The sequence below is a fragment of the Sitodiplosis mosellana genome, unplaced genomic scaffold, assembly GCF_009176505.1.
Source record: "Sitodiplosis mosellana isolate CC-2019 unplaced genomic scaffold, AAFC_SMos_1.0 Smas_scaffold_6226, whole genome shotgun sequence".
NCBI classification, from domain to species: Eukaryota; Metazoa; Arthropoda; class Insecta; order Diptera; family Cecidomyiidae; genus Sitodiplosis; species Sitodiplosis mosellana.
This window is the reverse complement of record NW_022601467.1, coordinates 1,545,516-1,561,079: the sequence shown is the minus strand read 5'-3', so window position 1 is coordinate 1,561,079 and position 15,564 is coordinate 1,545,516. Positions and strand designations below refer to the sequence as shown.

The 15,564-nt window shown below is 36.6% G+C and overlaps 1 protein-coding gene across 6 annotated transcripts in view; it reads left to right on the top strand.

Moving 5' to 3' along the window:
- Positions 1-15,564, top strand: part of LOC129579096 (nucleolysin TIAR) — a 456,813-nt gene that overhangs the window by 432,212 nt on the left and 9,037 nt on the right. For 5 of the 6 annotated variants that reach the window (XM_055468749.1, XM_055468748.1, XM_055468751.1 and 2 more), the window contains 3 exons: positions 11,058-11,250; positions 12,605-12,928; positions 13,052-13,208. In XM_055468749.1, coding sequence (XP_055324724.1) covers positions 11,058-11,250; positions 12,605-12,928; positions 13,052-13,208 — 674 coding nt within the window. The remainder of the gene's footprint in view (positions 1-11,057; positions 11,251-12,604; positions 12,929-13,051; positions 13,209-15,564) is intronic. The other variant, XM_055468753.1, reaches the window with a different exon arrangement.

The window sequence follows — 15,564 nt, the reverse complement described above, 5'->3', positions numbered from 1 at the left end:
GAATTTATTTATTTTTTTTCTCTTTCGTTAGTTTATTCGTTCGTTGGGTGTCATGCTGCTGCTGCTGCTGTTGCTATTGCTGTTGTTGTTGCAAGAACGTTGTTCTCTTCTCAATTTATGCTGGTTTCACCCCATGTCAATTTCGAGAAGTCGTTTAACGGTTGACCATTGTTTCGGTTCAGTTATTTCGTTGTTCTCTTGTGTGGCCGTGTTCATGCTGTGGTTCGAATGGTTGTGGTGATGGGCAGTTCACTCATTCTGCTGCCATTTGCTGGTGCTGTTGCTTTTTTTCCTCTCTTCCGCTCTTTCAAACTCTACCTTGCGCTATCGATCAGACACTTTAACTTTCATTTTGTTCTCATTCATAATAAATGACAACTTGCAAAAACTCATATGTGAAGAGGAGAGATGGAAAGCAACGCTTCTGCACCGTGCCATGAGCGCACATCAATATGAAGATACGCTATAAAAATAAAGAACGAAACGAAATGAAACGACACACCGAACAATAACAACAACAAGATAAACAGAAAAAAATCGAACCAAAATGACAAATAAAGCGAATAAAATCGAAGCAAATCCGAAACATTTCGTTTTCGAAAACAAAAACCGCATGGCTAAATAGCCATGAGACTGAAGATTGCCCTGGCAAACACAGATGCTAAAATACGCGTGTAACGCCTTACGTCAATTTTCAATATCCCACTCACAGAAAGAAAGAGAGGCACTACGCTCTCTCTTTCCCTCTGTCCTGCACATTGGTCTCAGTGCGAATTCGTTTTCGTTTTTGAGATGGACGGGTTTGAGTGGCGAACGAATATTGCGAGTTGTTCCACAAGCGGTGCTATCAAAAATTTAAATAATATATAGATTCCAGTCTGTCTTTGTCTCATTCGCATCGGAACATCCCCCTGTCCTCAATTTTCCCAGCGCTCTTCCAATTCGTTGTGGATACTTGTCAATGCTGCGATGCCAATGCAATGTGAATGAAGAGGGTGGCGAAAAAAGTTTTATTGCTTGCGGTCACTGGTCATAAACATCGTACGTTACTATTTATTTATCTTTAAAAACTATTTCGATGGATACATTTTTTTTCCTACACTCACTCACTCTCTCCCTGCAGATGTGCTGATACAGCAACAAATACCATCTTCTTGTTTTTTATTTTTTTCAAAAATTCTTACCGTTTTTTTTTTGTAGTGTCATTTCCTCTCCATTTTATGACTTTGTTTATGCTTAAACTTAAACGTCGTATCGTATACGAAAAAGCAAATGAAATCGTATTTTGGATATCCATTTTTACTGTTGTTCAAGTTTTTTTTTCGTTGTCCGTCGAGAAAATAAAAGTGGAAAAGCACGTAACACGACTGGCAAAAAAGCGAGTTAAGAAAAAAATATTGTGAATATGACAAAAGGAAAACTTTGAAGATTTTTTTCCCTTTTTCAACAATAAACTATAAAGTGTCATGACAAAGGTTATTTTACAATATTTTCATTCTATTTTTCGTTCGTTTTCTTTTCGCAATACTCCATGTAAATTGAATTGGAAATCAAGATCTAATCGAGAACCTTGTACGAAACATTCCAACGATGGCGAGAGAAAGAATGAAGTTGAATGGCCATAGTATCAAAACCAAATTGAACAGGGAAAGATTAAGCTTTTTAAATGAAGACATGTGATGAAGGTTGAACAATGAACCAAATTTCAATTAAACGACAGAAATTAGAAATGTTCACACTAAAAGCACACACACACACACGCACCATGCCATGGAGCAAACGAGAAAAAAAAATTCAACACTCACAACACAAAACACAAAAACGAGAACGTAGCTCTAGTAAGTGAGCTAAATTAAAATCGGATAAGAATAAAATTACAGTAGCATTGCCGGCAGTTTACAGCGCCAACATCAGAAGCAATAGTAACAGCAGAAGAGATGAAAATGAGTTACAAAATTAGACAAACATGTTATTTCAAAAGGTTAGAATTTGCATATATGCATATATATGAGTGAGATTGAGAGGTGGGTATGTTCGATAGACTTTGTTGAAAAAGGAGAGTAGGTGTCTTTGCACTAGAACATGGTTAAAAATGAGTATTAAAAACTGAATCACTCTATTTTTTATAGACAGTTTATCTTCTTATCATTTTTCGTGCATAATCCCTGGCAGAAAAGTAAAGTTGTAAGATAGGTTGAGAAACCACGAAAAACTTATATCTGATCAAACTGCCAGTGCCCAGTGCCCAGTGCCCAGTGCCATCGGTCATCACGTGCATGTATTGACAGTTACATTCAAATTTGATTTTTTCTTCAAGAGTGCTGCGTTCGGGACCATGAATCAAACTGTTAGCTGTAGTAGATATACTCTTGTTTTCAAGCGCAAAGAAACTTACTCACTTTTCTTCTAAGCAGAATGACTGAAAACATACACTCCTCTCAATCTCAACCAAAGTCGTATGTGTAATTGAAAAGTTGGAAATTCTAGAGAAACACACATGCTGCGACGCTGGCGTTGAGGGGAACGGAAACATAATTGGTTGAAACTCAACAATCGCGCAATGCACGCAAAACACGCGAAAACAATTAAATGCACAAAGCTGCATTATAGTTTCGAAAGACTTTGTCCAAAAAAAAAAGAAGAGGCGGAGACAATCCGAACAACAAATGCAGAAAGATACTCAACTGAATTTACTTTGAATTTTTTTTTGCGTCTTCCTCTCATTCAGTTCAGCATTCATTCATCGATTCGTTCTTTCATTTGGAATGTGTCTTACATCGTTTGGCATTCAATTTTTTTGTGCTTACACAAAAGCAGCTTTTCCACTTTCGACTGTAATGTGCTCAACTTAGTTGAGCATTCGTTCGATCGTTCGTTCGATGTGGTTCTATTTGCTTGTGTAGTTTATTGTAGTTTTCGTTCTGTTTATAAACATCATCTGCGCGAACGTGTTTTTAATACAAAACTCATACAAACATTTTATATCTGTGGAGTATAAGGAGCGTTTGACGTTTATCGCGGAATCGAAACTTGTACAGGTGCCGGAATGAGACGCATGACTATGACACTGCACTGAAGAATCATATACAATGCATACAACAAATATAGAGGTCCCAAAAAGAGCTAAGACAAAAACATACTGGCTCACACAGGATAGGGGCTTCAGTGCAGATTGGTGGATCTGATGACGGTGAACGCAGCGGAAAGAGTGTGCGAGCGAGACGTGCGCACCAAGCACATTCGTAACAGCAATGAAAAAAAATAAGAGAGCGAGGGAGTGAGAGAGAAGACAATCAAGCGAAAGAGAATAGTTGTAGTGAAAGCAGTAATGTGGTGTCAGCGTGCGAAGAACGAATAAAACAGAATGGAAGGAATTTAAAGCCAAACAAACAGTCAAAATGAGAAACAGTTGTATTTTCGGGAAAAGTTTGATGAGAAAAGTTCCATTTTCTGTTGCGCATTTCTCTTTAGTGAATACCACATTTTAAACCGTCGTACACATGACAATAAATAAAATGAAATAAAATAACACTAGCACAACAACGCTCACCAATGAATGCTTCGTACATCAGAGGTGGAAATAAAAAAAAATTGTGAGATCTGTGTACGCGTTCAGTGTGGAATTGGCGACGACTTTATATATTTTATGGAAAGTTAAAGAGATGTACAGTACACATATACACAGACACAGACACAAACACCCATAGCCCTATATACCCACACTCATGAACACACAACAGAAACAGAAACAACTACCGAGCAACGCAAAACAATAATATTAAAAAGTTTTGTTCGATTTAACGAACGAAACGGTAGCTGAGACATTCGTCATAGGCATTCTCAATTTATTTATTTCGCACGGCACATGACACACGACTCGTGTGACACGAGCCTCTCCACATCAACCATGAACAACGAACAACGGGGTATAAATGAATGATGTCCCGATGATTGCTAAATGCTAGAATATAGAAAAGTCGTCGCTATGCATATCGACCACGGAACAGAGATAAAGTTTGACAATGCACGAAAAAAATTGGATTGAAATAAAATAAAACAAAAACAAAATCAAACTCCAAAACAGAGACATTGGAGAAAATTAAAATTGCAACGCTTCGATTCGTTCATAGTGAATCCACCGCCTTACCACATATCGTATGCGTGACCAGGCACTTTCCGATATTTCCAAATCTTGTTCATCCATCATTTGCGCGGCATCTGTAGTAAGCCAGAAAAAAGTGCATCTCATTCACTTTGTGCAGCGGCTTCAGGTTTGGTTGCCTTTGCCAAACACGAAATCGGTAAACAATACACAGTCGCAGCCACAGCAACCAAAACTACCTGCTTCGGTTTAATGAATAATTTTTCCCTTCGCATTTTTCGGTAATGTAATAGCTAAATTTCGTGTGCCGTGTCTTTGTTGTCGGCTTGGCGACGAGACAGCACAGGAGGAAATTAAATGCACGATATAAATTTTATCAGGTGAAAACTTTATGCATAAACGAAAATGGCAACGACGAAAATTGGGCAAATAGAAATGTGAAATATTTATGCATTCAACATCAACACCAGCACCAGCACCAGCACCAGCACCAGCACCAGCACCAGCACCAGTAAGCAGCTCAAAAACGAAACGAAACGAATCAAAACAAAAAGTGGTGCACATCAATCCCGAAACCCACTAGAAATTTATTCAAATTTCAAGATAATTGCCTTGCGTCAAAACGTTACGTTGGCCAACAATTTCTGTTGATGTTTATTTAGCATGAAAAATCATTTCTGCTTGGATTATCAAATTTGCCATGTTCAATTCGTTTACCTGTTCATTTGAAGTCTATTCTATGAGCCAAATCGTCGACAAACGAGCGCCACGAAACCCAAAGAAATAATGTATCTCCTTTTCGAAAAACGAATGTAAATATCAATCACGTTCAGTTGAAGATCTCGAAATCATTTTGAAATGGGTAGTCTTCGTTGAAAGAAGAACATTAAGTTCGATTTCACATTAAATTATCGCCAGAGGTGAATTGGAGATGATTGTGCGCGCCAAACTGAAAGTTTTTTTTTGTCGAAAAAAATTAATTCCATTCGAAACATTCCCTCATCTTTGTTCAGATGGAATATTGACTTATTACAAAGGGTCTTGATTGTAAGCTGAATGAAAAAATACCAACAAAAAATTTGGTTTAGAAATGTATCGCGGTGGTCACGAAGGTCGATCCTGAAAAATAAAAAATTTCCATCCTTTTTCTTCTTTTTCGGTGACGATATTTGTGATTCTCTCGTAGAAGCCCCAAATCCACATTCAAATCTGCAATAAAATGAGATATCAATTGCTAACAGCTTGTGGACGTATTCAGTTGTGTGATGAATTGAGCATGACGACTTGTGTTGGAACATTGTTGTAACCACTCATTTCCAAACATAGTCTAGGGGCTTATGTGTCGTACGAATCAGTGTGAATCAGTGCGAATCTCACGAGTCATTTCAAAACATATAGGCAACTGCACGAATCTTACGAGTTTATATGAAGATTCGCGAGTCCTTCACGAGTCTCTCATATAAATTGGCGAATCACTGAACGAAACTATGAAATGTCAACGAGCATGCCAGTTGAACTCACAATTCACTCAATAATCGACTACTAAATCAACTTTTTGTCATTAAAAATATTTATATTGTCACATTTTGACTGCAAGAAAATTAAAATTAATACAAAATTTTAAAATGGTTGGTTTCGAAATGTTTTTTTTATTTTTTTAAGGCAGACAATAATGTATTTGATGTTTTGGGTGTTGAAATCCCGAGAAAAAAACAGTCTTTGCTTGTCGATCGACTTTGGCTCTTATTTACATAGAGAATATCGCTGAAATTGGTGGAATTCATAAACGAAAATCGTGAAATGTTAGTTGAATCTATTTATGAAAATATTATTCCATCCAAATTTTTGGCAGCGCATCGAATCTTCATACGGAATATGTCAAGTTATATAGATCAACTAAAAAATCGTGAATTTGAACACAAAATGGATTTATCACAATTCCCGAACCCATCAAAATGCTTCATTCAAACAATTCAATCTGATGAAAATAAAAGTGTCGAAGCATTTTTTTTACACTGAACACATTAAGTCATTCTCCACATATATTCATATGATGTATGGCAAATCTTGTTATAAATCATTAATGGTTGACTTGCCCATTCCAAAAATAAGTGCAGTTCGTATGTTTCATAAAACATTTCGTGGATCTTAGTTCCATTGTCAATTTAATACATTTCATTTTCAATTCACATCCATTCCAGTTGCCTATATTAAACAGAATAAGAAAAAAATTATAGAACACAAGCTGAGATCCGAATGGTTTGCAATGTGTATATAAGCTAATTTGCATCGACTCGCGGATTTGCTATAAATGCCATACACTTTCTATGCTATGACTTGTGTATATATTTGTATGAATTCGTTCGAGTCTTCACGAATCTCCGTAAATTGGTGCGAGTCAGTGCGAGTTACTTGCAATTCAGCGCAAATCATTTTTAATTTACATGAAAATCATACGAGTCTTGCTGACTCGTGACGACAAATAAGCCCCTAGAACATAGTCTAGTCCAGTCAAAATATGTGCAAACAACGCAGTACTACACAAACATACGTGAAATAATAGCAATTCCACCACAGTATAGACAATGCAAAGACACTTGATTTACCATTCTAGATTTATTTTCACAGAGAATCTGTAGCACAGATATTTTTCATGCGCTTTGCAATAGGTTTTCGCTTCTTTCTCTGTTTTCTATTTTATTTCGAAACATAATGGGTTTCGTTGTGATTATGAATTCAAATCATGTATTCAAGATGGAGGTACGACCGATGATAGAACTTGAATTCATTTCAATGTGCAAAAAAACCATGTCTTGAATGAAACCAAAGAGCAGTTTTTGTACAGAATCACCTATGTAGCACTAGCACTATGTTTGTGTTTGAATTTGGTGTTTTCTATTTCTTCGCCGAACATTCCGTTTTTCTCTCTCTCTGCCGATCTCACTCGTTTGATAGTTGCACCATATTAGGCATCTCCTCTGAAAAAGCGAACAGCAACCACAATATCTGTAGCGTGAATCTTAGTACTCGTACAAAAACTACAGACTTTTCACTTTCCGAAACACATTGATTTTAATGGGCACATTCATATGGTGTGGCGCTCACTCACAATGGATGCCGCATTGATTTCCATTTGAATTTTTTTCTTCTACTAACCCGTTTCATTTGATCTCGGTGAGACAGCGTTTGTCACTTGGGAATAAAATGTGTCACTTTAGAATGTGACTTTTCTTCTCTCCATACATCGTCCTGGCTGAATACAATGCGTAATGCGTCCAGCTCTTTATTGCTATTTAATAGTTTGCCGACGTCCCGAAATTACTCGGATGCAGTGGACCGTCATTTCGTAATAAAACACTTGAACAATGACATTTTCAACCACTAACACGGATAAAGTTTTTCGACTGACGAACGCTGATAGATTCCATTGGAATTGAGAAATTTGTGGTTTGACCCAACTTTTTGGTCTATTTTGGCGCAATCAACGACAGCCATTGAAAATTATCTGACTACGTTCAATGGGTCCTATACACTATACAAAAACACTAACATGTTCTAAGATCCAAAGAAATTGCAAACGCAATTGAAATTTCACAACACGAAATTCCTTTCTGCAATTAAAAATCATCAAAGTAAAAGCAATATACAGAAACTGGAAACTACTACAACAACAACAGCAACGGCAGCAGCAGCAACAATTTCTAGCAAAAAAAAAAAAATTAAATGTGATCACGGTCACTTGACATTTTTCATTCAACATTCAACATTCACATTGCGCTGCTCCGTTCCTTCGGGTGTTCATTTCAGCTTCATATAAATGATGTGCTTCTCTTTTGATCGGTATGCAGCAGGAAAAACTTTTAAAATTAATATTCTGAAAATTAAAATGTTCATTTCAATGATAACATCGGGATGGAAAGCGGGTTTGAGTGGTGGTGAGTAAGTGTGCACGAAAACTTTTAACTAGTATGTTTGAATGTGGAGGGGAGGGGAAATAAAGGGCGGAAAGTGCAATGAACTACAAGCACAAAGTCCTCCTTTGGACGCAATTAGTAGTCCACGAATGTAATTCACTTATCTCACCAAATAGACATTGAACAGACGATAAAAGGTCAACCGAAAATGTTCCGCATAAATTTCGCTCTTTGCCATTTTCCCTTGAGATTATTGCATTGCTCATTGCAATCGATAAGTAGGGGAGATAAAATGCGAAAAGTTGACTATCAAAAACCATGAAAAGTTTTCAGATTATCTCATAATTGTCGCTGTGATCTCGCCACAAACACCAAACTAACTTAGATCCAGGTGAAATGCCGAGATAACTTCGACATACTAAATTGGTAAGCTGAATTGTGTGTGTGTGTGTGTGTGTGTGTGTATGCGCCTGTTTCAGTATATATTTTTTTCATTCTGTTAATAAGTGTCAAGTGTAATTTAATGATTTAAACAAGTCAATAAAGTAATTAATATCGGCTTCCAAACGAGTTGCAAACACTAAAGTGACCTCTTAAACGGACACAGTGCCAAAGAGGCGAAGTTTTCAAATTGTATGTAAAATTGCAAACACATTGAAACTCGTTGGTTTGTTGCCATGTTTCATCACTCCATCGCCGCCGTTTTTTTTGTCTCTAGATTTCGACGCTTTGTTACAGTTCTGCACAATGCAAAGTTCCATCAAACTTTTCATCAGCTTACACATAATGTACGCGATGTTTTATGCTTTAGATATAATTATAGTCACGAGATTGCCGTGGCGCGTTCAGCTTGCTCGCTTTGTGTCGATGTAGATTGGGTCTGATCATTTTTTGCTGCTGTTGTTGTTGCTGCTTCCGCCGTCTGTCAGTCAGCCAGCATTATACCATATAGCGCGCTGCATGCTATCGTTGTTTAACATGCTGTTAAAAACGACACAAAGATATTAAAGTTTAAATAGCTTTTTTCGTGAGTTTCGCTTGATATTCCATGGCTGATGCCGTCAGCCTGGTCATCTCGCTCGCGCGCGACTACTTCATCACATTCCGCTTCCATTTGTCCGAAATGTGCGCAACGAGCCACGGCAAACATTCCAATCAAAAACAGTTTGCCGAAGTATCTTTTTAAAGCGTGCAACAACATTTTATAAATACATAAATATTTGCATGCATAAAAGCAATTCCTGCATTAAGCCGGATTACGTTCATAAATTCACTTCCATTCGCAGCTACTTCAATATGAACAATACAAATGAATATTTCAATTACGTGTATTTGGCTTGACATATTTCTAGTTTTGAAAATTCACTTTTCAATTCCTCCTTTCTTCCATGTTTTGGCATTTGATTTCGCTATACCAAATCTTGAAGGGAAAAAAATTAAACGAAAAAATGAGAGAGAGAAAATTGTTTTTGTAAAAAAAAAGCAGCTACGAATCTCGTAATGAAATAAAGTGGTGTTCTAATTGCAAATGAGGAATAATTGTTCGACTTTCGATTATGTGTTTTTATATTATTCCATTTTAAGCGTCTTTAGACGTGTTTGAAGTTTGGATTCAAGATGCTGCCATTTCAAGGCGATGATATATCATCGAACAAGAGGAAGACAGTTTGTGTGTTTGTGTGAAAAAGGAAACACGATTAACTGGCGTTGAAAAGTTGAAAGAGAAAAATCCAAGTGCGGAAACGAAGAAGATTTTCATCTCTCATTCGTAATAGAACGTTTGATTGAATCTGTGCAGCACCTTTCGAATTATAGTGAATGGGTGGATTTTTCAATCATTTATTTATAGCTACTCTTATTAAATTTTCTTCAATTTTGCTTGTGCTCGGTTCGGTACAATGGCAATTGCTGATGACGGACGATGAACAAATCGAACAACGAAACGAAAGAGCGCAAATCAACTGCTACAGCAGCAACAGCCACCGAAAGTGGAAAAAAGAAGAAAAAATAATCATAAATAACTCGTAAAATCATACGAATCGAAAAATGCTCTGTATTTGTAGAAATTTTACGTTCAATTGGAAATGAAATATAGGTTTATATATTCTTTTCATAGATTTTTGTCATACATTTTATTTCTGTTCGTCTCGTTTCGACTTTAGTTTTCTTTTTTTGTACGCTCTCCTTCTCTCCTGTTCTCTCTTACCCTGTTTTGTTTTTAGTTTTCGTCATTTCTTTTCCGTTGAGCAAAAGAATTTTTATGAACTCGATAAAGTTGGTTGGTTGTCGGCACCAATTCACATGTATGATTTGTCCGTTCGTTGCCATTTCCACGCAGTTTCCACACAAAACGAACACATTCGGTTTGTCCATTCAACGGAATCGCTTGAGCGGAGAACCGCATGAACGGACCATACTAATGTGTTACTATCGAATGCATGAGTTGTTTGAGAAACAGCCGACCAACACCATCGTGTCTTCCTTTTGCTGCATCCACTGTGCTATTGCTGCTGCTGCTGCTGCTGCTGCTGATTCTGCTGCTGATTCTGTGGCTGCTCTGTTCCTTTTAATTTTTCGGATTTTTCAATTTGAAATTGTTATTTGTATTTATGGACTCGAACGAACGGAAAAAATATGCATATATGTAGTCGCCTTTATGTACAACGTACAATATACACATGCATATGTACGTATATGACAGCGATGATGATGTACACATTCGTGTCCAGACAACATAAAATATACATTCAAAAAGAGACTTGTGCAAACACTATGTATATTGCCGACTACATTACCATTTAACCATAAAGTAAATGTCTCACATACAGGAAAAAAAATCCAAATGAGACGGGAAAAACGCTCCATTGCACGGTATACATGCTCATTTTTGAATGTGGGCATTTTATTTGATTCCTTTCATTCTTAGTACAGCTCTTTCATTTTATATCTCGTATGCTCATTTTATTCGATTTCTTCTTCTTCTTCTTCTTCTTCTTCTTCTTCTTCTTCTTCTTCTCATCTCCATGCGTTTTTCTCTGCAGTCAATTTAAAACCATTAACTTTTGACGAAGTCTACAACCAAAGTAGTCCAACAAACTGTACAGTATATTGTGGCGGCGTAAATGGCGCATTGTCCGGAGCATTGACAGAAGAAATTTTACAAAAAACATTTTCACCATTTGGTACGATTCAGGAAATCAGAGTGTTCAAGGATAAAGGATACGCTTTTGTTCGGTAAGATGAAAAAACAGAATTTATTCATTTCAAATGTAAATTTTGTTTCTATTTTTTTATTTGGAATTTATTGTACGATTTTCATTCATATCTTGCAAAAAAAAATCGGTTCGAAAGTTTCATCTAATTGCTAAAAAAAATGTTCTTTCCACGGCAAGTGTGGTGGTAACACTGCATGTATGCTTGAGAAATGAGTAGCGGTGGAATAAAAATGTTAACCGTATGTCTCAGCCTGTAAATAGTAAAGTAAGTGGTTTCAGTAGCACGAAAGTATATGATGAAAATCGCGCCTCAAATTTAAAAAAAAAATACGAGGTGCAAAATCCTGTCACTGGCCACATGCAACGAAATTTCGACATACAAAAACTTAAACCTTCATACAGATTTCAGTGGTTTCATTTTATGAGATGTGATTGAAAAAGTGTGGAAATTGTCGCCACCATTTTTTTTATTCGCATTTCATTTTAAATTGTTATTTCGTTCGTCTTTTCTTGTTCGGCGCAACAACGGTAATTCTCCCATCGTTGTTTGCTGTGTGTGTTTGCTTTTTTCTTTGCCATATTCATATTTTACTCTATCTTGATCTACACGTTTGAAAAATTATGGCTATCATTTAATAGAAAAAACGGTTTTATACGTTTTTATAGGGGCAACTTACAATTTTATGAAACAGTGTGTTAATAAAATTGAAAACAAAAAATAATGGAAAAAGCGTCAAACCACAGGAAACGCATGCGAGAGCAACAACGAATACTCTCTCACGCACACACACACAGATATACACAATAAATCGCATACAAACACTAGAATGGACGAATAAATAAAGAAATAAACGTTTTTGTTTGAAATTATATTGTGCCTGCGCGGCCTGTTTATAATTATTCACGATAAGGTCAGTCACCATTTCAATATCGCCACTGAGCTCGGATGGCATTTTTTCGCTGTTTTCTTTCATTCATTCTGCTATTGTTGCTGTTCAACAACAAAACAATTTAATAGAGTGAAGTCACATGATACGTAATCCTGTTTCATGCTCATAAATTTTGTTGACATTTTCCCCTTTGTAATCTCTCGCAAAGCATATTCAACGGGAACGTATTCTGCTTTCTCTCGCTTCGGCTCCCGCGTCATTTGGGAGCATTTTACTTAGTTACCGTTGATTTTGTGCAGTGGCGTGGAAGAAGAGCTAAAATTGTATTCATGCACTTATTTTTTTTAGTTTCACTTTATTTTCGTGTTCATTACGTATTGTTTCATTTGACATTTGCATCCTTTAATGCAAATTGCGTTTGGAAATTGTAAACATTTGAATCAATATTTCTTACATTGTCCGATGTGCAATTTGTGTTCATAGTTTTTCCACGAAAGAGGCCGCAACACATGCGATCGTTGCGATTCACAATTCCGAAATCAATGGGCAGCCAGTGAAATGTTCATGGGGAAAAGAGAGCGGAGATCCAAATAATGCACCATCGATTGCAAGTCAGGCATTGGGTCAAGCTGGTTTTCCATTTGGCACAGCATATGGTCAGCAAGTGGCTGGCTATTGGTATCCACCAGCACCGACCTATCCAACTGCTCCGGCTCCCTCGGCACCCATTCAAGGTCAATTCTTGCAAGGAATGCAAGGGTATGCGTATGGACAATTCGCCGGTTACCAACAAGCTGGATACATGGGGTAAGTAATGTCAAAATATATCGAAGTTAAACAACATTTTCGGGTTTGAATTTTAACATTCTCTTCTTGTGCGGTGAGAGTTTTTCCAATTTTCTTAATTAATATTGAAATTATGATATTCAGAATGGGTGTTCAAATTCCGGGTGCATGGCAAGGAGTTCCAGCTCAAGCACAAATTCCAGCTGCTCAAATTCCAACTGCCCAAGGTGTTGGCAGCGCCCTGCCACAGGCTGCTGGTGTTGTTGCTTATCCAATGCAACAATTTCAGGTGAGCCCTCAGGTACATATCAATCATTTTTCATAATAACCCTTTTTTATTCTTCAACTATTCAAACAAAAAAAAATATATCACAGAACGAGTGTCACATGATCGCTTAAACGTACAATTTTGACTAAGTTCGGTCTTATATTGGCGATCATGTACCGTTTTAAATTTTAGTGCTAAATTCCAGAAGAAGCATAAGATTTCCAAAAAAAAAGATTCGATTAAAAATATTTTCTTATTGCATTCAGTAATATATATTTATAAACATATATACAAAAAAAACACCATTCATTGTTATCAATCAAACGAGTTGAACATTGGAAATGTGGCAAAACGTTCTCAAAACGAAGTCAACAATCTAATGTGTTAACGTCGATTGATGGAATAAAAAATCGGTACGAAATTCTTTGAAAAAAAAAAAAAATAAACAAAATGTTTACTCTTGTGTTGTCGATAAAAATTCTTAAATTGATGAATCAAATTCAATCAAAATGTCCATCGATTTGATTGAAATCGATTTTCGAACGCGATACTAAAATGAACTAATCAGTGTTAATGAATCTGTTCCAAAATGAATAAATATATTTGCCGTACATTGTGTCACATACAATATATCAACACGGGCGGCGAGTGTCCAATTGAATGTTCAGGGTGGTGATAAAATGTTGGCAACCAGGCCTGAATGGGCTAATACTTCATTTGATAATTAAATGTAAATGTATGTGCATATCGAATGTTCACAATTTGAGCGAAACACGTTACGATGCGATCCCTTTCGGTAAAATGATGTGGAGCTGGCTTCGGCGACGAGGCTTTAGCGAATACAAAGTAGAAAATAATATGTTTTATTATCAATTGACAATGGGTGCAAAGGTGGCTGTTGTTGGTGCGTGCGAGTGAGCGCGTTTGATGCGCTCAGCTGCGATATGGACTATTAACCATTATGCCATTTTACAATGGGCCATCCGGCCGTTTCTTTCTCCAGCAAATTACATGGCAATTACAACAATGATTGGAGCTGAAACGTGTGATCAATGCATACGCGTGCATACAACCGCAAAATATTCGCTCCCTCTCTCCCGCACCCGTCTCTCTAATGTTATTTTGTTTACGAGATACTTTTTTTTCTCCTATTTTCGCATTCATAGCACCCACTAATGCATAGTAATATTATCACGGTTTTCAGGCAATTCAAAAGATGCCCCATATCATGGGCAACGGTATCACAATGGGCAAACGGTTAAATGTGCATCAAAAATTAAACACACGCACACGCACAAATCCATTTAGGCATAAGTGGATTTGACAATAATTTTACATCAATTTTCCGTTTGATTTCAAATGCAATTCATTGGGCCTTGTTCGCATAGCATAGTCTCATTCTTGCCAACATATTCAAATTTATGATTAATTTTCAATAATATAGTGAGAGGAAGAGGGAGCATAGTGCATCGCATATATTCATAACCGAACATGACGATGGGTCGATCGGTCGCAGATGGGAAAAAAAGAGATGAATTTAGCTTTGAAAATGCGCACTAGCAATGTAGCAACCATTTATTTATAATATGCAATTTGTTTCAAATCGATAAATATTTTACGAAATAATGCGAATGAGTTCACCCGAAAAAAATAGGTTGAAATTCTATGAAAACTTATTGAGTAGCAATTTTAATGCAGGAATTTATGGTTTGTAATATATGACTAGGTGGTCACTGGTCATTTTCATTCGCAACAACGAAACGTCGCCATTTTGCACCACAGACGCAACAAAAACACTAAAACACATCACTTTGATCCGTTGTAAATAAATTCATAGTACACATTCGCATCGTATTTGTCAATCTTCAATTTTCGAATCTCGTATCCAGAGCGGTCAACGAGCGCTCGTTCGTTTATTCGTATGCGAACATGTTCGTTCGTTCGTAGAATCTGCGAACATGTTCGTTTGTTCGTTCGTTCGTTCGTAGGTAAAATTTCATTTTTTTTTTCAAACATAAATTTTTCTTATTTCTTAAGCAAATGATCCTATAATTTCCATTAAAAAAAATGAATGTTATTTAAACAGCCTAAAATAAGAGAAGGCGAATGGATTTCAATTATTTCGAATGGATTTTGCTTTTCGCATTTGAATTGCTCCGTTAATATCGCCTTCTCTTATTTTGGGCAGTTTAAATGACATTCATTTTTTTAAAATGGAAATTATAGGATCATTCCAATTTTTTTTTTAAGAAATAAGAAAAATTTATGTTTGAAAAAAAAAAAATGAAATTTTACCTTCGAACGAACGAACGAACGAACATGCTCGTAGATCCTACGAACGAACGAACGAACGAACATGCTCGTAGATCCTACGAACGAACGAACGAAC